The 22,833-nt window shown below is 37.0% G+C and overlaps 2 protein-coding genes and 1 long non-coding RNA gene across 6 annotated transcripts; 2 read left to right on the top strand and 1 right to left on the bottom strand.

Moving 5' to 3' along the window:
- Window positions 1–13: 13 nt before the first annotated feature.
- Window positions 14–8,028, top strand: slc5a8l (solute carrier family 5 member 8, like). Its single transcript, XM_042407079.1, has 15 exons — window positions 14–2,425; window positions 2,809–2,874; window positions 3,125–3,176; window positions 3,436–3,503; window positions 3,824–3,978; window positions 4,282–4,422; window positions 4,510–4,639; window positions 4,752–4,840; window positions 5,178–5,290; window positions 6,330–6,397; window positions 6,512–6,598; window positions 6,751–6,938; window positions 7,152–7,261; window positions 7,381–7,466; window positions 7,591–8,028. The coding sequence occupies exons 1-15, from the start codon at window positions 2,072–2,074 to the stop codon at window positions 7,702–7,704; spliced, it is 1,821 nt and encodes a 606-aa protein (XP_042263013.1). The 5' UTR covers window positions 14–2,071; the 3' UTR covers window positions 7,705–8,028.
- Window positions 8,029–8,260: 232 nt separating this feature from the next.
- Window positions 8,261–11,097, top strand: LOC121894465. Its single transcript, XR_006095539.1, has 2 exons — window positions 8,261–10,449; window positions 10,537–11,097. It is a non-coding gene; the product is annotated as an uncharacterized LOC121894465 (long non-coding RNA).
- On the bottom strand, window positions 10,862–21,444 carry sycp1 (synaptonemal complex protein 1). 4 transcript variants are annotated; one of them, XM_042407049.1, is made up of 35 exons: window positions 21,210–21,444; window positions 20,766–20,895; window positions 20,429–20,513; window positions 20,269–20,312; window positions 19,992–20,156; window positions 19,761–19,828; window positions 19,572–19,645; window positions 19,403–19,461; window positions 19,238–19,304; window positions 18,985–19,058; window positions 18,780–18,888; window positions 18,167–18,261; window positions 17,891–18,075; window positions 17,738–17,805; window positions 17,595–17,656; window positions 17,362–17,478; window positions 17,162–17,266; window positions 16,902–17,005; window positions 16,682–16,799; window positions 16,474–16,544; window positions 16,310–16,391; window positions 16,136–16,198; window positions 15,997–16,059; window positions 15,831–15,893; window positions 15,614–15,730; window positions 15,422–15,532; window positions 15,213–15,305; window positions 15,040–15,114; window positions 14,840–14,926; window positions 14,594–14,740; window positions 12,196–12,249; window positions 12,011–12,082; window positions 11,818–11,925; window positions 11,641–11,706; window positions 10,862–11,508 (listed from the first exon to the last, which is right to left on the bottom strand). In XM_042407049.1, exons 2-35 carry the CDS (start codon window positions 20,892–20,894, stop codon window positions 11,374–11,376), a joined length of 3,135 nt encoding a protein of 1,044 aa, XP_042262983.1. In that variant the 5' UTR covers window position 20,895; window positions 21,210–21,444; the 3' UTR covers window positions 10,862–11,373. The 4 variants fall into 4 exon arrangements, with proteins under 4 accessions (XP_042262983.1, XP_042262982.1, XP_042262986.1 ...); XM_042407048.1 differs by having other exon boundaries at window positions 21,247–21,444; XM_042407052.1 differs by having other exon boundaries at window positions 20,832–20,895; window positions 21,210–21,443.
- Window positions 21,445–22,833: the final 1,389 nt, after the last annotated feature.

The following is a 22,833-nucleotide window of genomic DNA, read 5'->3' as shown; positions in this document are numbered from 1 at the left end:
CCACCTTGCTGTTATCTTCAATCTGTGATGAAATGGAAGCACTCAGCTTTTAGTCAATTATGTTGATGGCATGAATTAATGATTTCCTTCATGAACAAAGTCCATGCAATAACCAAGGAAATTGACGCAATGGACTCTGCACCAGCTGAAATCTCTGTGCAACTCTGTTGCTGAGTCCGTCCGAAATCTAAAACAGTGACCACTAGATGTCACACACGCCCAAAAGCTTATTTTGTGCTTGAAAGAATGCAGATTTTTAATAAGAACCACTTAAATTTTAACCAAGTTTTACCATCTCTTCCAAAACAAACCCTAACCCTGTCTCTGCACACTTGTTTGTAATGCAAAATATTTCAGTGCACTTCCTGAATGTGCATGCATAAGCGATGCTTTGTGAATTGTGGGTTAAAAACACCAAAGAACAGTCAGCAATGTGCACAAGTCAATCAACAAATTGTCACAGCCCAAATTTATGCAGAACATAAGTAGAAAACATTCAGAGCAAGTTTATCTAACCTGTTTTCACAGTAAGACATTCATCTCTAAAACAGCCAGTATTCTGTCTCATAAGGAATAGAGACACGACTACAATATTTCACCCAACGCTTCCAGTTCCAGTTTTGTTTAATAATTGTCAAGGTTAGTCAAAGTCTCTCCCACACATTAAGTCATAATTGTGACACACGTGATTGTTTTTTTATATCAGTACTATGATGCCCCCTCTATTTATACTTTATTGGTATTCTCGTGCTGTACCTTAGATAAGGATTCTCTCATCTTATCCTATAAAACAGTGAACAGATCAAAGCTCTTCTTTATCATTTAATCCTCATCTAATAACAATCATCTTTTATTATGCACATGACTAACTAGCTAATATACTGTACATTATCATTCTCTATTAGTGAACAAATCTATCAGTACATAGGATGAATGTTCATGAAGAATATTACGATACAGTGAAAAACATAGTCAGTGTCATGTAAGTTCACTCAATGTCCATTTTAGCTACTCACTCCTTCTTCACACCTCTTACTTACCTTTACAAACATTAACAGTATCTGCCATTTTACATTAACTTTGTAAGAATTACTGGACCCGATCCTCTCACAAAGAGTGACTCAAATTAAACCAACCATAAAATCTCCTTTCATTAGATAACTAACATTACAAGTAATCACACTTAATATCCATTGTAGTGACATAAATGTCTGTGACAGTAGCTTTGTTGTCAGTTTCTTTCTCACCTGCAGTGTTGTTGTTTTATTACTGTAGTAGTCACATTTTCCCCATGACCTATGACCTATGTTTTTAAGTTTGAAATGACAGGTTTCTCTATGCATCACTGGACTGATGGTCCAAAACATGGAAGTGCTGTGTGACACATTAAATGATGTGAGTAGCAGGAGCAGTGACCATACCTTAAAGATTTAGATTTAGATAAAGATTTAACCTACCCCACCTCCTGAAATTCCTAACATTACCAATAACTACTGAGTAACCTGGAGATTTACAATGACCACTTGTGAACATGTTGCGATGTTGATTCACCTCAGGTACACCTCAGGATCATTGTCCTTTTAAGTCATTGAAATTATGGCTGACTTCAGTACTTTGTGTCCTTGATGGATTATTAACTCAAGTGAACTAATCTTTATAGTCTGCTGAAAGCATCAGAGTGGACAAGACTCCTGCCAAGCTCAGTTATCTATATGTTCATCAGAAGAAGCAGCTCTAATGGTAGTTGGATTGGCAAAGCAGGACACAACAGAGGACTAACACCCTGAAGCCTTTGGATTTTTCTATTCTTTGTTGAAGGTTTGAAGGGAAACTTTTAATATGAATGCAGCTGAATATGTCTGACAGTTGACAGTGTCTGAAATGCTGAAATACATTTGTCTTTAGTGAGTATTTTTGCTGGACTTGAGGACAATTTCAAGATAATTTAGAGGGAAGAACATTAAACATTTGCAAGATTGCATAATACAGAAATCCAGCTAAATATAAGCAATCTTAACTACAGCTCAAAGAGAACTGTTAGGGCAAGGAAGCTTCTTCTGCTGAACTAACCATGACTGGTACAGGTGGTCAAGTGGCCACGTTCTCTGTGTGGGATTATGTGGTGTTTGCTGGAATAATTTTGGCGGCTGCTGGAGTTGGCCTTTTCCAGGCCATCCGGGGCCGTAAGGAGACCAGCAGCGCTGAGTTCTTGTTGGGTGGACGGCAAATGACAGCTGTACCAGTTGCCATGTCGCTCACTGCCAGCTTCATGTCTGGCATCACAGTCATCGGCACACCTGCTGAGGCCTACCTTTATGGAACTGCCTTCTGGCTCTTCGGCTTCTCCTACACCATCATGTCTGTTATCACTGCAGAGATCTTTGTCCCCCTTTTCTACCGACTGGGGATCACCAGCGCCTATGAGGTAAGGAGATGTTGCACACTTTAAATTATTATAATGGTACGAAGTCTGGCAGACAGGTATGGCAGGAATAAACATAAAATGTACAGAAAACGTACTGCTACAGAAATGCAGTACTTTTAAAAGTTAAAAGTTGACTAATGATTCATCCACTACAGTTGGCAACAGTGCTGGTTTAAAATGACCTGGGGGTTGATAGCTATCAAACAGCCTTTGATCAATGGTGCAGAACTACAGTATCCAACTATACCAGTATCCAAGAAATAAAAATAAAGAATAAAAGACCTGCAATATTTTGTAAACATGGATGTAAACTAAGCTACAGTATGTGAACCAAATGATCAGTTAATGATGTTTGACTATGTGGGATTCCATTTCATTTCTAGTACCTGGAGATGCGTTTCAGTCGGCCCATTCGGTTGATCGGGACATCGATGTACATTGTGCAGACGGTAGGCAACTTACACATGATTTTATTAAAAAGAGAGGAATGTTCTATTCACTTTTGTATTTAGATAGTGAAAAACAAAAATACGAAACCATGGAGAATGGAACAAACACCCATATTAATATGGTAAACAGCACCTGTCTTTTTCCTCGTTGACTTTATGTAAAATAAAACCAGTTCCCACAATCCATTCATATTAATCACATGCTTGTTGTGTTTCCATCTAATCAACTAATGGTGGCATCTTTTATCAGGTCCTGTACACAGGTTTGGTCATCTATGCTCCAGCTCTTGCACTAAATCAAAGTGAGTCAAAACACAAAAAAATCTCACAAAATAGGAGAAGACAAGGTTTTTTCTTTTAAAGTTTGAAGCCTTAAACTCTAACTTAGTACTGCAACCTGGTGATAGTGTGTCACACCTAATTTCCTTACAATTATCTGTTCTGTCCTGATAATAGGGTTTATATACTACCCATAGAGTTGTTAAAGGAGTTGTTTTTGTCATAAAAGAGGGATAATTTTCATCTATAAATTATAACAGAGTTTTCTTTCTTGTTATTCAGTCACTGGACTTGATCTATGGGGAGTGCTGGTGGCTACAGGAGCAGTGTGCATCGTCTACTGCACTTTGGTTGGTACTGTGCATTTCAAAATGAACTGAATTAATGATTTGTGCACCAAACAAACAGTATACAAGAGTATCCAAGTATGTTTGTTGGTCAAACTAAAAACAGTCTGGTTTATTATGGTTGATATGACCAATTTCATACTTTTATATTACGCACCTTTTTGGTTTATAGTCTATAAGACTGATTTTGGTGGATCTGTGCAAGTTACTCTTTTCATAATGATGTCTAATTGTACACATTTTAACATTACTGCAACTAGCACTAAATTGGAAATAGTTTAGAAAGTGTTTGCATTGCTAAGCTAACAAGCATTTTGTTTCAGGGTGGCCTGAAAGCAGTAATCTGGACAGATGTGATGCAGATGGTGGTCATGCTGGCAGGTTTTGTGGCTGTTATAGCTAGAGGAGCTGTACTGCAGGGAGGCCTGACGAAGATTTGGGAAGACTCCCGCCAAGGAGGCAGACTCGAGGCGTTTGAGTAAGCACACAAGCAGACTTTTGTCAAACAGTATTTGTTGTTACTTTTAAACTGATTACACTACCAGATGGTTGGGGCTTCCTGAATCAGAACAATTCAATTAGTGTCTTTTGCAAACAGAGGAAGGCAAATTAGATCAACTTTCCTATAATTGTTTACTGTAACTCTTAATTGCTTATGTATCCAAGAGAGGAAACCTCACTGGAAACTGAATGTCAATACTGGAAAGATTACATCATCAGAATTTCATACTGATATGTCCGCATACATTACATTCAGTATTTTTTTTTTCTTTTATAACAGTTTTGACCCAGATCCACTGAGGCGACATACTTTCTGGACCATTCTTATTGGTGGGAGCGTGATGTGGGTGTCTATCTATTCAATCAACCAGTCCCAGGTGCAGCGCTACATCTCCTGCAAAACCTTGGGGCACGCCAAAATGTGAGTGTTCCTGCATGCAAAGCAAATTGTATGTCATTGGCTGAGTGTAAGGGTTCGTGCGCTGACAAGTCTTCTTTCATCTTTCAGGTCTTTGTATGTGAACATGGTTGGCTTGTGGGTAACTGTGAGTCTGGCTGTATTTTCTGGCCTCACCATGTTCTCCATTTACAAGAACTGTGACCCACTTGCAAATGGTGATATAGGTACTCTTGACCAGGTAACTGCACCTTGTGACTGTCTCATAACTCATCATCACGTGGGTGTCATGCTATTCATTATGTAATGAACATTATGTTAAGCAGTAAAAATGTTTTTTATTTGTGAACCAGATGCTTCCCTACCTTGTAATGGACATTCTGGCAGCCTACCCAGGAATCCCTGGCTTGTTTGTGGCTGCTGCATATAGTGGGACCCTGAGGTGAGGCCTGAAAACAAACAAACAAGGAAATATTTATTTATTTTTACATCAGAGTAAGAAATGCTGCACTAGATAAGGTGTACTAGTAGATAAGCTATGATGGAAAAAGAATGAGCTGGCAATACCTTTATTATGTCGTTTCCAGAGAAAAATTCCATGTCACTGACTGAACAACAAATTAGTACTGCATTGACATTTTGTGCCATTTTTAATCAACAATGCAACAAACTACCATCTGCATGCTAGCTGAAACTACTCTCATCTTTGATTTGATGTGTCTTTTAAATGTATCGGTCTTTCTGCTCTGACTAAAAGCTTACCGTTGTCTATTTTTCAGCACTGTGTCTTCCAGCATCAATGCCCTAGTCGCTGTCACTGTGGAAGACTTTATTATGCCTATATGGAAAAACCTCACAGAGAAACAAGTGACCTGGCTGAACATGGGCCTGAGTAAGTCATGTAAAAAAAATACTTTCAAGGTAGTAATGATCAACCATTAGAAAAGAAAAAGGTAAAGAGTGAGTGAAGCATTATTCATTAAAAGGATTTCTAGAATACAGGAGAAAATACCACTGATAATTTAGTCGTAATTTAGTACTTGTACTCTGATCATGAATTCCACTATAATCTTCATGTATGACCCTATAAACCCCAGGCACCTTGAAGCTCACAAGATGAACAAAAGCACAAAGATAAGCATTATCTTATCTTGTTTGTCTTAGCAGATAAATAAGTGTTACCGGTTCCACTGTTTGAGTTACATAATGATTAGAAATATGGAAAAATCAAAAGCTTGATTAGATAGCTAGATCATTCAGCCTTTAATAGAACCTAACAGTAATTAGAGGTACTGGATGACAACTAAATAGTTATAATATGCTTTAGTGGCGAAATGTTTCCATATACAGACTTAACAGGACTCACTGCACGCACAGTGGTTAAGGCTACAATAAATGACAGTATTTCATCAGCCAGATTCACTGAGATAATCCTGCACAGGCAAGACCATGCAGGTTCCAGAGGCTTCTTTTGGGAGGGTGAGATCAAGGGTGTAGCTCTACTATCTCATTATGTGTGAAAAGAATGCAGGAAAGACAATTAACCTGCCTCTTCATGTAAAATAGAAACTGTTTTATTTTGGATTGGCAGGTTATCTGTACAAAGGGACACAATGATCCTGTTCATTACTGTGCACTTATGCTGTAGGTGTTAATTAGAGCAGTCATTTGTGGGATGGAATCAGAAAGAAAGCAAGAGGCTCGAAATGTATTTTTAAAATTAATTAAGCCCTAGAAGTACTATTCTCCTTTATAAAAAAAATGAACTCTTATTTACAGCTAACACTAAAAAGGCACATTGATGACAAAACTTTAATATGTATGACCCAGGTGTGACTTTGTTTTGAACTCTTGTCGAAAAAATGCAGCTTATCTGTCCTTGAGTATGCACTCATTGAGTTTGATCAATTATTTTAATCATTTCAAACAAGGTGTATTCTTCGGTGCCCTGTGTATTGGGATGGCCGGAGTTGCCTCAATGATGGGAAGCGTTCTGCAGGTAAACCTCTCCAATACTTTGCATGAACTCTCACTCAGCCATTTATTGCTCTACAGCACCACCATGAGCTGAATATCAAAAACTACAAGCCTCCTGACATTTCTTTGTTTCCAGGCAGCTCTGTCCGTATTTGGTATGATCAGTGGGCCTCTTCTCGGTCTTTACCTATTAGGCATGCTCTTTCGCACATCAAATTCAATAGTGAGTATCTCCTATTACTGGCACATTCACTAGCACAACTGTACCCTCTCAGAACACACAGAAACTTTGCTAAAACAAACAAACAAAAAAAAAAAAAAAAAACACGTGACACATCCAGGAAGCATTTGACTGTTCTCATATTTACTTTGCAGGGAGGACTTGTGGGAATGATCATTGGTCTGGTGTTGACTCTGTGGGTGGGGATTGGAGCCCAGCTTTACCCACCAACAGCTGAAAAGACAGTCCCTCTCCCAGTCAGCACTGCAGGCTGCAACAACACAATGGGCCAGAACTACACCACAACAGCTCCCTGGACCAGTCCAGTGACCCAGCAGCCCGAGTGAGTTATATTACATTTAAGGTCCATCTGCGGTTACTCAAGCACATGATATGGCCACAGTAAATAGGAATACTCATTAGCATTTTAATATACCAAATGTATGCAACAGGTGCTACAGTGATACTTCATGGGCCAATTATATACTCACATTGGTGTAAAAAGTGTAGGATAACAGGGGGGCTGAATACTGATATAACTCCCTGTGTGTATCAGATTCAGGCCAGATCTAGCAGACTCCTGGTACTCTCTGTCATACCTCTACTTCTCTCTGTTGGGCACACTGACCACAATGGTGTTTGGCCTCCTGGTGAGCATGATGACAGGTAAGACATCTTTCTTCTAACCTCCACTTCCACTGCACAGACACATTAATGTTTGTATGGTCTATTATTATGTTAGTAAGTATTCCATGAAACAAGATATTGAAGTTATTTCTTTGTAGGTGGTTGCAAGCAAGAGAAGCTAAACTCAGATCTGTTTGTGAAGAAGAGAGACCTGGTCTGTTTCAGGTGGTGCAGCAAATCAGAGGTAGAGATCAAACCTTTTGTTAGATAATTAGTAACAAAGTAAGGACATTTTATTCATTGAACTGCACAAGATTTTAACACGAGTTATTATTAATGTTTTACTTAATGTTCTCAACCCATTACAGGAATCAGACACCAAAGGAAAGGCTACATCAGACTTTCAAATGGATGCTGACAAGTCAACATTACCAGACTCTGATGTAACAAGTAAAGATGTTGAAAAAGCTACCAAACTGTAATGCTGCTATATCAATACACTGTGTCAGTTTCGGAGACATATTTAATGTACATATTAAAAAAAAAAAAAAAAAAAAAAAGAATACACAAATGACAAGGCATAATTTTTCTGCTGCTACAACCCTGCGGTGCGTTTGATTCACAAAAACACATAACTGAAACTCGATTATGTGCATATTTATGTTGGTATTTATGTTATGCATTATGTTGGCAAATACACAATTACTTAGACTGGGCTTAAAAACTAGCTATAAGGCTTGGTAAAACTAAAACTGAACTTACAATAGTCATAATTCAATTCAATTTAATTCAATTTAATTTAATTTATATAGCGCCAAATCACAACAGAAGTTATCTCGGGGCACTTTTCATACAGAGCAGGTCTAGACCGTACTCTTTATTTTACAAAGACCCAACATTCCCCCATGAGCAAGCAAGGAAGAACTCCCCATTAATGGAAAGAAACCTCAAGCAGAACCGGGCTCTAGGTGGGCGGCCATCTGCCTTGACCGGTTGGGATGAGTGAATAAGGAGGGAGGGGGAGAGCAGAGAGAGAGAGACACAGAGAAGCATAATAACAACAACAATAACAATAACAACTATAATAATAATAGAAATATGACCTTTAATTTAACCGAGATGTTACAGCTATTGTAGTCTTAATCATCTCAATAGGGAACAAGGTGTTTAAAATAGCTCGAGGTCACCACATCTTTTGCTCCACACTGATTGAGCTGCTCCCATTTCCTGTTTTGTAGGGATGTGGCAACACTGTTTTACTTTTATTGCCCTTTGTTCAATTGTTCTCCCTGAAAACGGCTACTAGCTCTGTAATCTACCTGAACATTGTCCTTGTCCATTTCATGCTGACATAGACGGGCAGATTGGAACATCGTGTTTGTTATTTTGCAATAAGAGTAAGATGTATGATGGTGTAATTTTTTTTGTAGGAACAAGGACATTTTTGTTTTTGGATGTTTGTTTATTCTCTAGTTATTTTTGTAGAAAATGTTGCTTACTTTATGAACTGCCTATACAAATTACTCACAAATTATTGTTAATAAATATTTTGTACCAAGTTCAACCGTGTTGACTGAAAACACATGAACATAACATACAAATTCAACAGAGAAAACCTTAGTGGGTCCATGTTTATGTGAGAGAGAATACAGAAGAGTGAGGCCAATACAAATACATTTACTGTATATTTAGTGCTCTGGGAACGGTGTTTCTCCTTTACTTCAGGCTGTAAATTTTGTTTGAACTGGCCGAACGGAGAGAAAAAGAAAGAGAGAGAGAGATTGAGCTTTGCTCTAGGTAATAACTTTGTCCTTTGTCTCCATGGCAACATACAATAGAGGAAGTTAACAAAGCACTGACCTGCCCACTTTTACCTGGCACTATCCAGCGAGACAATCCCTTAGCTGTTCCAGGTTTGCAGGAAGTGGAGAGTCAGTCGTAAAATGGAGACATGCTCACTGCCAGGGAGGTGATCTGAGACAGTTTTCACTCATACGGACAAAACAAGGTAATCTGGATTTTTTAAAATCACAATCTACAGCAATGAAGTCTACAAAACCAAGTAAATTGTTAATCACGTTTCGGACTTATATAAGCTTTCAAATGAAAAAGAGATTACAAATGTTTCCATCGACATAACGCCGCAAGATCACAGGGTAGGCAGGCAATAATTATGTAATGTTTTAGTGTCTACAAAGTTGTTTCCTTTTGTAAATATGCTGGTGTAATCTTTGAAAATACATCACATATGACCTCCTTATAATGGGTACAGTGTTTAGGGAATAACTTTGACTGCCTAATATTATCTCGGCCTTACAGAGCAAACTCAGACTTTAGTGAACATTATTAAGATAAGGGAAAGATAAATTCATGTCTTTACCAGTACAGTGTTGACAGTGTTCATTTTATACACACTCATATTTGACAAGTTTTTGCGTCCCATGCTTTGTTTCCCAGCACAGGACTTAATGGCCATGGATACCATCTTTGCTACTCTGGCTTGTTGCCTTCTGGCTCCTTCTTTTGCTATGGCACAAACTGAAAAGGGGAATTTGAGTTTGACTCTCACAGCTACAGTAACAACCCCTGACTTAAATTTGACACACATCACTACAACGGTAACATCCAACTCGACTGTGCACGCAACTGTTACTTCAGACTTGACTGACGACACAGCATTTACCAGCATGCCCCCAAACAATGAAACATTCACCACGACCACGACAGTAACAACTGAGAGTACCAACCACAGCGAGACTTCTCAGTCTACAACTATCATGACTCCTCTAACAAACAGTACATCACTGACGACCACAACACCTGGCACTCAAACGCCAACATTTACTGTGCTGACAACGCCAGCAAACCAGACCACAGTAGATTACATAAGTACATCTGATACTGCATTAATCACAACTGCAAATTCATCTACCACTGTCAATGCAACCTCAGATCAAACATACAGCACCTCACAAGGTAAGGCAAGGATCCATGTTTTTAAGTGCAGTTTTATTACAGATTTGATTGCTCATTGTATGTTTTTATCTGACTTTTTTTCCCCGCTGTGCCACTAGGTTCGGGACTCAACATTCCAGAAAAGAATATGACAGTTCTCTTCAGTGTTGTACTTGGAGTGTTTGCTTTTGCATTGGTTATGTTCATGTTTCACAGATGTAAACATAAAACCCAGTACTTGCACCAACCTCTAAACAACACCAATGACGCGGGTAAGACGTTCCCCATTCATCATATAATTAATATAGACTATTTTGTTTATTATTAGCAATTATAAATACCTATTTAATTTTCAACAGATGCATTTGCAGCAGCCGACGACACACTTGTAATTTCTGGAGGACTTTATGATGGCCATCCAATCTACGACAACGTACCGCCTGCCCCTGTAAACCAATCTCAATTCCGGCTTGAGTTCCTTCATTAAGGAGAGAGAGTCACCGCACTTTGAGAAATCACCTTTGATGCTTGATAGGCATGGATGAAACCAATTTTCCTCATCCAATAATACTACATTTTCAAGACTGAAATTTCACCCTTGTGAATTTTTAATTCTAAATGAGAAGCAAAAGGCAAAGAGGAAATGAAAATCATGACGGGCAGAACATTCAAACAAGGACAATGTTGAGGAATTTGAACATTACTTTTACTCATATCACTGTCAATAGTAAGTCATGGTAACACAGAAGTAGATAGTAACACATAGCAACTACACCTGTTACCATACAGCCAATATAAACTTGTGCAGAATGAATGAGATTTCATATGAACGCCAGTAAAGATAAATTATTCAATACAACTCTAGCAAGAGATTCTTTTTCAAAGTACTTAAAAGCAATGAGGATGACTTGACAGTCACTTAAAAACTACCTCAACAAACCAAACAAACTAGCTAAATTTGAAACACCCACATTTGATTGTTCTTAACAATACTGCTGATCTGATCCATAACAATACTTTCTATGCATGTTAAGAAAATTTGCCTGTTATTATTATTATTATTATTATTATTATTATTACCATCAATCTGATTTGGATAGACAGTGCTATATATGCATGTTAAAGTTAGAATATGAACATCTAAAGCTGTCTAATAGGGTTATAATCACTGGTTATCTGACCTGTCACAGTGCTATTTATGCAAAGATTTTCTCATTAGTCTTCTTCTTTTTTTTGTCACAGCCAGTAACAGCAGTCCAACCAGCATCCCTCATTCTTTTCATTGCAGCTAGCTTCAAGGAGTTCCCTGGTGACTTATGACTGACAGGGCTCTGGATATGAAAAAATGTTGATCAAGTTTTTAAAGTGAAAAAAAATTGATATCACAACTATTGTCTTTTGTTCATTAATAAAATGCATTAACATTCTTTTCACTTAGCATTATACCACTATGATCATATTACCTTTTTGAACATGTTGCGTTTGGAATGTGGAGCAGAAAAACTGGGTGCAGGTGCATCTGCAAAGGTCTGTCAAATAGAGAAGCAAATGGTCAAATATATTATTCTGGCAATCTTGCACTAATGGTTAAATTAAATTCACAAAACCAAATTAATCATCAATGTAAAAATGCTACTCACCAAAAGATCATTTTGATCAGAGCTGTCAGACTTGGGGTCAAGCTGAATGGCGCTCTTCCCCCAGCATGCTGCCTTTTCAGCAAAAGGGGGTGTCCTTATTCTGTAGGACTGCAAGAGAATTCAAAGAGTAAATGTCAGCAAAAGTCCCTAATTTCACTCACTTTGGAGATGTCTGAATGATACTCTATATTACTTTGATCTTTGATGTTCCGCCAACCCTGTTTGTAATACTTTTCGGGGTTTTCAGGTCTTCATTGAGAATTTCCTGAGAAGCAAAGTTAATGTTAGTCAGAGTTAATGAATGCTAAAATATAAGACAGACTCATATAGAATAAATTCTTTGTTATAGTGGTATCTATCTTCATGGCTGTTGTCTACCTTGGTCTTTGGTGTTGTTCCACATGATGTTCTGATGGATTCAGTGCCAGATTCCTTAACCACAGAAGACATAAAATGTTACAGAACAGTTTAGACTGATATTATTCAGTAGTAGCATATAGCAGAGGTTTTCAAAATCTGACACTGTGAGTTCCTCTCAGACAAAGGTGAGATGGCTTCCCCACATGAAAAAGTTAATATTATGGATTTTGTCTATTATTATTCATTGTTCCTTGTCTTGCTTCAATTTTGGGGATAATCATGCTATCAGAACTGCATTTCCCATAATGCTTTGGAGGATGTAAACAGTAAATATAATGTAATGTTACCATAACTTCAGCGAGTTAGCTGTGGGCTACAACTTAAGCCCCATATTTGTAGCCTATATTTGTTTACATTATGGCAAACTGCCACTACTAAAAGTCAAAGCCGGATTAGCTGTTAGCTGTTATCAGTTCCTGCTTGCAATGTACCCATGAATGTACAGACAACTATCACTGGATTTCTTTGATACTAACGAAAATTTAAAAAACATGATGATTCTCAGGCACGTTATAGGGCGTGTCCTTTTTTTATGATTTCTGAGCAGATTTATGGATGTTTATTCGCCATGCACGTCACAGATGATATCCTCAAGAAGTGTACGTCACACTGGGCCTCATGCAAGAACATTTTCACATTTTTATCCTAAAACTGTCTTACTTTTTTCTGTGAGGTTTGCTCATATGAATGTTCCAAGTCAGATTCAACAAACTGTCTTAACCGCCTGAACTTGTTGTAAATTGCCTGTTTCCACCTGATGAATGTCATCTGTTCATGAGTAGGTGCGTGTTTGTGAGATGTGATCATTAGTATAATCAACGCCCCTAAAATTGCCATATACAGTAAGGCTCCATGTTCTGCCCCGTTTGTGGGCGAGTTTCATTCACAAAAAAGTTCCTAGAGTCAAAACACTGCAGCTTCAAGTCCTGCTATCAGAGATCAGAAGACAAAAACATAAAAAATTTATGAGTGTTAGTAGTAGAGGACCCAAAACAATTAGAAAATATGAGTCGAGCTGCTAATGACGTGTCATCAGATCAATGTACTGTGACAGAAATAAAGAGGCAATGCTTTGACATGAAGTAAGATGCTAAAAAACGTCTTTCTAAAACAAAGCACACCATCAGTAATATGAAAGGAGGTCATGTGACAGTCACAGACATATTAGACAAGAGAATATTATAGTCTAAAGGTGATGCTACACTGTCAGCTGCAACACAAGATGATATTGGACAGAGACCTGCAGAGAGACAACGAGACAGCTGTCAGAGTGAGAGATGTTTCCTAGCAACTACTGAAATGTAGTTGCTAGGAAAAGTTGCTGCGCAAAAATATGTCAACAGAAATTATAAAATCTAAAAAACCTTTCAGTAAATTGGCAGCTATGATGATGATAATATAGTAAACAGAATATTAATTTTGCATCAAGTCTGTTTTAGTTATATATTTATTTTTTGTTAATTTCAGAATCATATTTAAAGTTCATATTAATTCAGATTAAGGAATTATAATTGTATGTCAAACAGGTGTTTTGCCCTGTGAAGAAAGACAGAGATGATCTATTCATGACACGTATGACAGGTCTGTATTTGTAAATTTCATTCGTATCTAAGAGAAAATTCTAAGTTAGAGAAAATAAATGAATGCCACAAATGTTCTTAAATCACTTCTACGTGCATCTTAAGAACAAATCTGTTTGTACGAGTGGTTCTTGCATGAAGCCCACTAAATCAACAAATATGTGTGCGTATCATGTCTTTGTGTTCATGTTTGGCAGAGTTATGACTCAAAGATAGAGTATGAGTTTTGACACAGTTGTGGCTCAAGTCTGAAGTCCCTCCCTCTGCATCCTCCTTAAACTCCCTTCTGCACCCCTGAGGAGACGCCTCACAGTTTGAAAACCTCTGGCCTTTAATGACATGTTCACATCAAGGTCATGAAGTATTTGCGACACCCTTAACATACAGTGCATACACAGCCTTTGCATGCACACACATTAATGCTTTCCAAATCCACTTTTTTTTTTTTTTACCACATACTGTTTGGGTGAAAGGTGGACAGTATGTTTAAATCCAAAAGTTAAAGATTGTTAAAAGGTTAAAAGTTGGCATCCATGATAGAATAATGGTCTAAAAAGGTGAGGGAGTACAGGATGTCTATAGTATTTTACTTACCCCCCTCCTGAACATAAAAATGCTAATTAAAATCCCAGTAATATCGCATAATAATACAAAACAGACTATTACTTGATAAACTTCATAATTCAATTTTAACACACCTCAACAATTAAAACAGTGCCTGATATGACACACTTTGCTTTAAGCTATCAAAAAGCTTTTTGGTGGAACAAACTTACAGCCTTTTTCATAACTGCAGTACTTCCAGTATCTTTGTGGTAGGAGGGCGTTTTCATGGTCTCAGAGAAGTCAAACACGTGTTTCTTTGAAGAGTTTTCTTTGGGAGTCTCTGAACATCTTCCTTGCTTATGGCTGAAGGCAGGTGACTAGAATTTTAAAGAATAATTATCGATTAAGTACAAGTTTATCTCACAATTCACCATTTCATCAGTGGTCCTCTATTTGCTGATGTAAAAATCTTGTACCTGCTTGTTACTTGCTTCTGACAGCTGAATGATTTTCACTGATGAAATCTCTTTCCTCAAATCAGTTAGCTCCTTCTGTAGATTTTCCTAACATCAAAGAAAAGTGCTTCTCAAAGACTGAACTGTCTCTCAAAATGTAAAGTACGACCTGTTTCAGCAAAAAGCCAAAAATAAACTATAATTGATTCCAACGAGCATACCTTCTCTGTCTTTTCTGTCATCAGCTGTTTCTTCAGCTGATCATTTTCTGTCTTATGGTTCGAGACGTCCACCTCCTGATTTCAATTTTGTTTTGTTAATGTTAGAATATAATTGATTCATTTTAATTGTTATTAAAAGGTAGTGAATGTTAATTCTGAATTTTCTATCATACCAGTGATTTCTTATGAGCAACTGCCTTCATCTCTTTCTTCTTGTTCTCATCAAGCTCTGCATCCTTCTCTTCAACCATCCGGTCATAGTGGCTCTGGTAATGACAAAGTCAGGTTATTATAGCATTCAACGTTCAATATAGCATGTTTGGATTCACAGTTGTTCTGTCTATCACCACTTCTGAACAGCAAAACATATACTTGACCTTACCTTGTGTTTTTCCATCAGTGCGACCATATCTGCTATCTTGTGCTGACACTTGAGTTCTGCATCTTCCTTGTTCTTGATGGCCTCTGCTGCTGTTAATCTGAGCTTTTGTACCTTTAAGACAAGGTGTATTCATTAATGCTTTATTCTGAGGACCTAAAAATGAGGCAGATAACATCACATTACATAAGGAACCTCATTCTCAAGCTCTAATGCAAAGGTTGATTTGGACTCAAGATCCTTAAGCAATTTTTGATGTTCTTCCTCGTTCAGTCTTTTAAGGTTCTGGGACTCCTCGTGAAGACCGCTGATCTAAAGACAAAAACAGGTATGTGCATTACACAGGTTTATACTTAACAGTTTCAATGTTTAATACCAATATTAAGAACTACAGAGAAAAACATCACAGTACCACATTTTCAAGTTGACTGGATTTCACAATCTCCTTTGCTATTTGTTTCTTAAGCATTTTGTTCTGAAAATATACAAGTGAATCGTTAAACTGCGTTGAAAAAATAACAGTGTGATTCAATGTATTCCATGTATTGTATATCTATAATTTCAGAGTCATCACAAACCTCTTTCTGGTATTCCTCCTGGGCTTTAAGTTTAGTTTCAAATTTTCTCCTGAGATTGCACAGCTAAAAAAAAACAAACAAACTATTTCTCATCAGTTCCAGAAAACAACAAAAACTAATAATAGCACCTTTCAATCACCTTTGCCTCCACGGCTTTGATCGTTTTTTCTTTTTCTGTAATTTCCTCCTGGAAATGCTCACACTATACATAAGAAACAAAGAAATCATCATTTAACATTTAATAGAACAGTATACATTTATGGACTCTTTGTGTTTCCAATAATTGCAACTGAGGTTTAGTTGGCATGCTTACATTTTCTTCAATTTTCTTCTGCAAAGTCTCAGTCTCTTGATATCTCCCCTGGATGTTGGTTTTAATTGAGTTCACTTCCTCTCTATTTAATAAAAATATGCACATTTAAATCTCAAAAACTACACAATGTTAAAAATCTTTAGGTCTCTAAAATGCAAACTGACCGTAAACATTTGTTTTCCTCTTCCAGTCTTTGAATTTCTCTTGTGAGCTTGTGAGCCTTCTCCTCACTCACCTAATCAGCCAAAACAGTTTTCAGAGCTCATCATTCATATGATACAACAAGCAAAAAACATAAAAATCTGACAACTAATGCGAACAACCACTGTATACATGAAAACTGTCTATCACACTGGATTGAATAGCTCAGACCTTCATGTTTGCTTCAATAGCTTTCACATTAGAGGATCCACTCTCAAATAGCTGTTCGATGGCCTTCTTCTCAGACTGCAGCTCATTAAAGTTGGCTAATAGCTCCTCGTACTTTACTCTTAAAAACGACATACATTAAACCTTAGACATTCAGAATATGTGTTTGATATAATACTCCATACGCTAGTATTATTGAATGGCTGGCTATTTAAAAACTCACTCGTGCTGTGAGAGGTCTTTCCTCAGTCGCTCCATCTGAAAAGTGTATTCTTCATTTTTCTTCATTTCACTGGACAAGTGTCCCTCCAGCTCCTGCACTTTGATCTGAGGGTATTATAAAAACACATAATGCAGTGAACCTAAGTACTGTACCTCAGTATCGTCAGTTATTTTTCATTACAAAAACTATTTCTCAGGAACAATTTCCAGATTTAATAAAATGTGATGAGTGTAGCAATAAAATGAAAATCATGTAAAAACCTCAGTTGTATTGAACTCCTCCTTTAAATCCTCATGTGCCGTTTCAGCAGTTTCACAAGCTTTCTTAAGTTGCTCATTTTCAGCAAAGGCAATCTCTGCTTCACTCTGTATCGATTAAAAAAAAGAAGTTACTGTTCAGGTATTAGTGTTAGACTATTAAATACATCCCTTCCCCTCCTGAGATTATCTATTTGTATCACCTTAATTAGCTGGGCTTCTTCGGTTTTTCTTGAAAGCTCAGCTTTGAGTTCCTCCACTCTGACCTCAAGGACATCCATCTTGCCCTTCAGGGCCTCCATGGATTTTGATGCTTTGTCCTAAGAACAACAATAACATACTGTGAGTGTCTTCAAGTCATCTGCTGTAGTGTATGGACAACAATGAATGCTAAAAAAAAGCAAAGACTACAATAAATAATTAAAAAATACTTCACCAGTTCATTTTCAAGGATTTTGATCTGCCCATTCTTTTTTGCACTTTGCTCTGTGGCCTCTCCTGTTGAGTAAACATTTTCTTTCCGCTTAGAAGAGCATCAAATTCAAAATCTAAAAACCTGTTTCACCCAGTGAGGCTTACCTAAAAGTATGTTTTTCCTTTCAAGTTCCTCGTTGTTTGCCATGAATTTATCCTCACATTCCTTAACCCTTAAAATGAGTCGTAAGAGAGATACAATGACTTGAGATAAAAATGATATTTGGTCTGGAAAATGCATCGAAATTTGAGGAGTACCTCTGTATTTCTAAGGCCAGTGAATTCTGTAGCTCCTGAATGGTTGTCTGAATCTCCTCCAGCTTCTTTGCTTGTTGATCTTTAACTCTGCTGAGCTCCTGCAAGCTTAAATCTTTGCTTTGGATGATCTGTGCATGTTCTTCTTTACTCTGTTTCAGCATTGCAGCAATGGCTTCCTGACTTGTCTTTGAGGGAAAGATAACATTTCAGTCAAATCAGACATTGCACAACAGAGCCCTGTTTAGGTGAAAATAACAAGAATCTCAACACGCTCACCTCAGTTTCTGTACAGCGCTGCTCTGCAGTGTGCAGTTTTTGAAGGAGGGATTCCTGTTCAGCTTTTGAGCTTTTGAGAAGTTCATGTTGTTGATCTGGAAAAGTATTAAATATTTGATATAGCCTTTGGTATCCTCCTAATTAACACTACTCACTGAACTTATGTACAAGATATTCAAGAAAAAATGAAACATTACAATTACATTTTATAATTTCATGGTAAGGTCTATTTATGTTATCTTCATAAACAGTTATCCCAGAATACTGAGGCATTGTACACATAAAACATAAGAAATGTTATAACATGGATAGATTGGGTATTTAATTCTGAGTTCAGGTATTTAATTGCGTGCCAATGTTTCAGTCAAGGTTGTTGTAAAATATAAAATAAAGGCAAGCCTGAGAAACTAGTTTAAGGCTCCAAATGTTAACTTAATTAAACTAAACTGCTTACCAGATAAGTATTAGATAATCATTGTCACTTTGTAAACCTAACTGGTCATAGAACATTTGCATTATTTTTGTTACAATGGCTTGTTGCTTCTCTCTCCCTCTCTTTTAAAGGGAAAGTTTACCAAAACATTGTTGATACTGAGTGTAATCGTGATCTTACCTGTTTCCTTTTGGAGTTGTCTGCATTGGTCTTGAGTCTCATGGAGGTCACGCAGGATTTTTTGTAGTTCATTGACATTATCCTTCAGTTTTGTTTGAAGCATCACAACCTGTGGGATCAGTGTCAATCATTAGGCTGTTTGTTTCAAAAATGGTGGTTACATTCAGTTCCCAGATAAAGTTATTTGAAGATTTTTTTTACTAACCTCTTCCTCTTTTATGCTGTATTCTTGATGATATTTATCTTTTAGATCTTCAAATTGCTGCAAGTCCCCTTTGACTGGGAAAATAAAACCGTTAATTTTCTTCCTGGTGGACATGTTCTCTTGCTTGTCAATCTATCAATAATTCACCCAATGTCATTTAGGGAAGATTCTATATATTATAAATTAACTGATTTCTGATTAATTTTTTCCCCAGAATTGGTGAAAAGTTAGTCATTATCTAAAGAAAATATACCTTTCAGCATCTCTTGTTGATCAACTTCAGCTTGAGCACGAAGGCTTTCGAATGCTGCAATCAGTTTCTACAGAAAAAAAAGTTGTAAATCAACCATCAAAATTTATGTCCTACTGTTTTACTAATCCTGGGCATATTTATGATGTATATGTAGAGATGTTTTACCTGAATACTCTCACTATTTTCCATTAGGAGGTGATGTGTTTCCTCTCTTTCAGATTCAACTGCAAAATGTAAAACATGCAGTTATGTATTATTGTTTTCGGCACCTGAATAATGAGCTTGGTTGAGACACTGTATATGGGTAGAAAGATTTAACACATTTTTTACTTACATAAATGCATTTTCTCAGCTGACCGCTGAAAGGTATCTTTGAGTATATTACACAAATTCCGTGTTGCATTGTTTCTGTATTTAAAATTGGAATTTTGAAAGCAAGAGATTTACATTTAAATCTTATTACCTTATTTATCTTATTGTGTCCATTATCTGACTTTTAACATATTCTAAACAAAACCCATACCTGTTCTTCAAATCCTCATTTTCACTGATCTGTTCCTCTAGCTTTATACTGAGACTTTCATTTCCAAACTGAAAAGAAGGAACACACACAATACAGTATATATAGCAACATACAGTAGATGCCAAGGGATGTTAGATTATTTGTTACTCTCTATCATCAGTAATCCTTTCATAAAAATACTGTAAATAGAGAGAGAGACAAAGACAGAAAACCTGACACTGAGGAACACACCTGCAGTTCTTGAATGGCTTTGCGCTGAGTTTCAATTGTTCTTTTGTTTTCTTGGAGTTTCCTTTCCCTTTGCACTGTGTCAGAGTCAGCTTTGACTTTCCAACACTTGATTTTGTCAACTTCATCAAACAGCTTAGAATAAAGCTGTCCTGGATTGCAATTATTCTGGATAATATTCACAATGATAGGAAGTAAACTGACATACCTCAGAATAAACATGTTGCAAAGGCCAAGTCTTTTCATTCATGCCTCACATCTTATACAACAGAAATATTACCTCCTCTTTTTCCATTGGTGGCACCACCTTCATCTGGGGAAAATCTTTAAGAGGAGAGACAATAATATATATAATAATAATTCATTTATAATAACATTCATGATACTTGCCAACTTCTTGTGTTGAAATTATGTAGCCAGTGTTTCTTGATATAAAGTACCTTGTCTGGTTGGTTTAGTTGGTGCAACCATACTTGTATTGGGGAAAGGCATGTTTTGCTCTTTGTCAAAACATTTACTGTAACCCTAAGGGAAAACAGCAATTAGGCTTGAGTCAACACATGTTTTAATGCTTATTGTCTCTTAGGCCACAACTGCCTCTGAAAACAATGTCCCGAGTATACATGCACATGTTTAAGAGTTTTATTGCTGGTTAAAAAAAAAAAAAAGTTAGCAAATTATTGTCCTGGGGGACTTTTTCAGTGATACATGGTTAGCTTTAGCATCACAGTTCTTTTCCCATAACTTTTACGTATTGGCTCATTTACAGTAACTTACTTGCTGTAACGTATTCATGAATTCACCACAGTTCTCAACAATTTCCTGAGGTCTAACAGCAGATACCTGACCGTTATTCACCCTGGGAGGCACCAACAGTTTGAAGTTAAAACCCCGGTCTCTCTCCATCCTGAAATGGCAGCAAAGATACAGCTCCTGTGGTCAAAAACTGTTGACTAAACTGTCATGCTTTGACAGTGTAAAAGGCATTTTAGCTTAAGAAAACCTTCAGAAAACCTTTACATCATTTTCGTTAACACTAGTAGCCGTTGGTTAAGATTAAGACAGGGAGGTTAACTGATTATTTTGCTGAAATTAGCTAATTTAGCAAATTAACTGGTGCCAGTTGACGTTATCTAATTTATACAAAAAGTTAGCTACCTGGCAAAAACATAACGTTGTTAAACCGTTATTTTGGCGAACAATAGCCGAATTGTTACCTACCTTTAATGTTAATGTTAAATATTAATTTTAACGTTACCTTAATATGACCCAAACTAAGAATTCACTTAAAGCTGGTTAAAACGTTAGCGTCAACTGTTGACGATTTTAAACCAACGACCGTTTGCGTGCGCGAGCAAGAATTCCTAACTAACGGTTTATTTCAAATTTAACTGGTGTTAAATGGCATCAGTTATCATCCATCATCAGACAACTAATAGCTTAACTCTATCATCGGACACACAGTGGATGCTAATTCCTGCTTTCCGTGGAAAATGAACACGTATAATATATCCGCTTATGTTAAATTCATATGTAACATTAAATTAATTCGTAAAAAAAAAAAAACTGTGGAAATTAATCAGTGTATTTAGGCTACATATTTGCCCATCAGATTAATGCGTAAATGTGCTACCAATTGCAGCTACTTCTATAACACTAGTATGTTAATATTTGTTAGATGGTCATTTTTTATACAGATTGCTGTGGCATATATACAGTAAACTGTCAGTGCAGCATCTCTTTGTCCGATAATGGACCTATGGGTTGACGAAGCTGCCCACTTTGATATCTGTGGGCTTGTTACCAGTTTCAAATGTGTTCACAAGTCATCATTGAGTGAAATAAATATGCTGCAGACTATGTGATAGAAGGTTCAGACAGACCATGGAGCCAAAAAAAAAAAAAAAAAATCCATATAATCTTAAATAAATTATGAAAACACATGAACAAGTACCAGAGTCATGAGATGGTCTCATTAAACTCACACTGAGCCTCCTTCTACCTCCTTTTTGGTTGGGTTCATATGAACAGGGTATGCATTATGCATGCCAAAATGAAATGAAAACATGTGCAATCCTCTGTGTCCCTGCATCTCTGTACAGATCTAATTTCTGAAAATTCTCAGATGAAAAAGGCACAAGGAGCCTAAACAAGCTGTTCTATACAGAGCATTGCTTCAGATTTTTTTTTTTTTTTTTTTTTGGTAGGCGGTCTGCAGGTTTGTTACATTGATACAGAGGAGGAGGTTGGATGTGGATGATGCATACAGTTTATAATCCCATAAGAACTTTAGTCCTGCCCTGATAATACCAATGTCATTATTTTTATTAGCTGCATTGCCATCCACATTACAGCATCAGGATCACACAGCATCTCAGACTAAGACTAGTGTGCATGTCAAAAGAGTGTCAAATGAGTCAAAAACACTCACCAATTACTGACTGATCCAGGCTATCTCAAAAAAGGTGTTACTCCCCACCTTTGTTTTCTGAATAGCTTTCTACAAATTTGTTGTTATCATTATCATGGTAAGAGATACACCCATAAGACTATTCTTCTGCACTTTGATTTATTTATATGGCAAAAGAAACAGTCTCTTGATTAGTGCTGAAATGCTGCTTTCTAAATTATGAGCAGGCCTACAGCACCAAGAGAAGTGCTGGCTCTGCTCGCTGAATGGCATTCTGTTTAATGAGAACTGCAGTCATTCACTTATCTGTATCTCTGAAACCATCAGAAACACATTATCAGTGTCGCACATATTAAGAATACAATGTTCAGCTAGTGAAAAATAATATCAGAGATTAATATTGTTCAGACATTATGCAATAAAGACTGTATTGTA

The sequence above is a fragment of the Thunnus maccoyii genome, chromosome 3 (assembly GCF_910596095.1).
Source record: "Thunnus maccoyii chromosome 3, fThuMac1.1, whole genome shotgun sequence".
In the NCBI taxonomy this organism is placed as follows: Eukaryota; Metazoa; Chordata; class Actinopteri; order Scombriformes; family Scombridae; genus Thunnus; species Thunnus maccoyii.
The sequence above is the reverse complement of the archived record's forward strand: the minus strand, read 5'-3'. Positions and strand labels throughout refer to the sequence as shown.

What these genes read in the sequence shown, in the direction of transcription:
- slc5a8l (XM_042407079.1), top strand. Translation starts at nt 2,072, where the DNA reads ATGACTGGTACAGGTGGTCAAGTGGCCACGTTCTCTGTGTGGGATTAT. An exon ending in CGATGTACATTGTGCAGACG is followed by an intron (nt 2,875 to 3,124) that starts GTAGGCAACTTA and finishes ATCTTTTATCAG; the next exon opens with GTCCTGTACACAGGTTTGGT. An exon ending in TTCGCACATCAAATTCAATA is followed by an intron (nt 6,599 to 6,750) that starts GTGAGTATCTCC and finishes TTTACTTTGCAG; the next exon opens with GGAGGACTTGTGGGAATGAT.
- sycp1 (XM_042407049.1), bottom strand. Translation starts at nt 20,894, where the DNA reads ATGGAGAGAGACCGGGGTTTTAACTTCAAACTGTTGGTGCCTCCCAGG. An exon ending in ACAACTCCAAAAGGAAACAG is followed by an intron (nt 18,262 to 18,779) that starts GTAAGATCACGA and finishes ATACTTTTCCAG; the next exon opens with ATCAACAACATGAACTTCTC. An exon ending in CATTAGAGCTTGAGAATGAG is followed by an intron (nt 15,533 to 15,613) that starts GTTCCTTATGTA and finishes CTTGTCTTAAAG; the next exon opens with GTACAAAAGCTCAGATTAAC.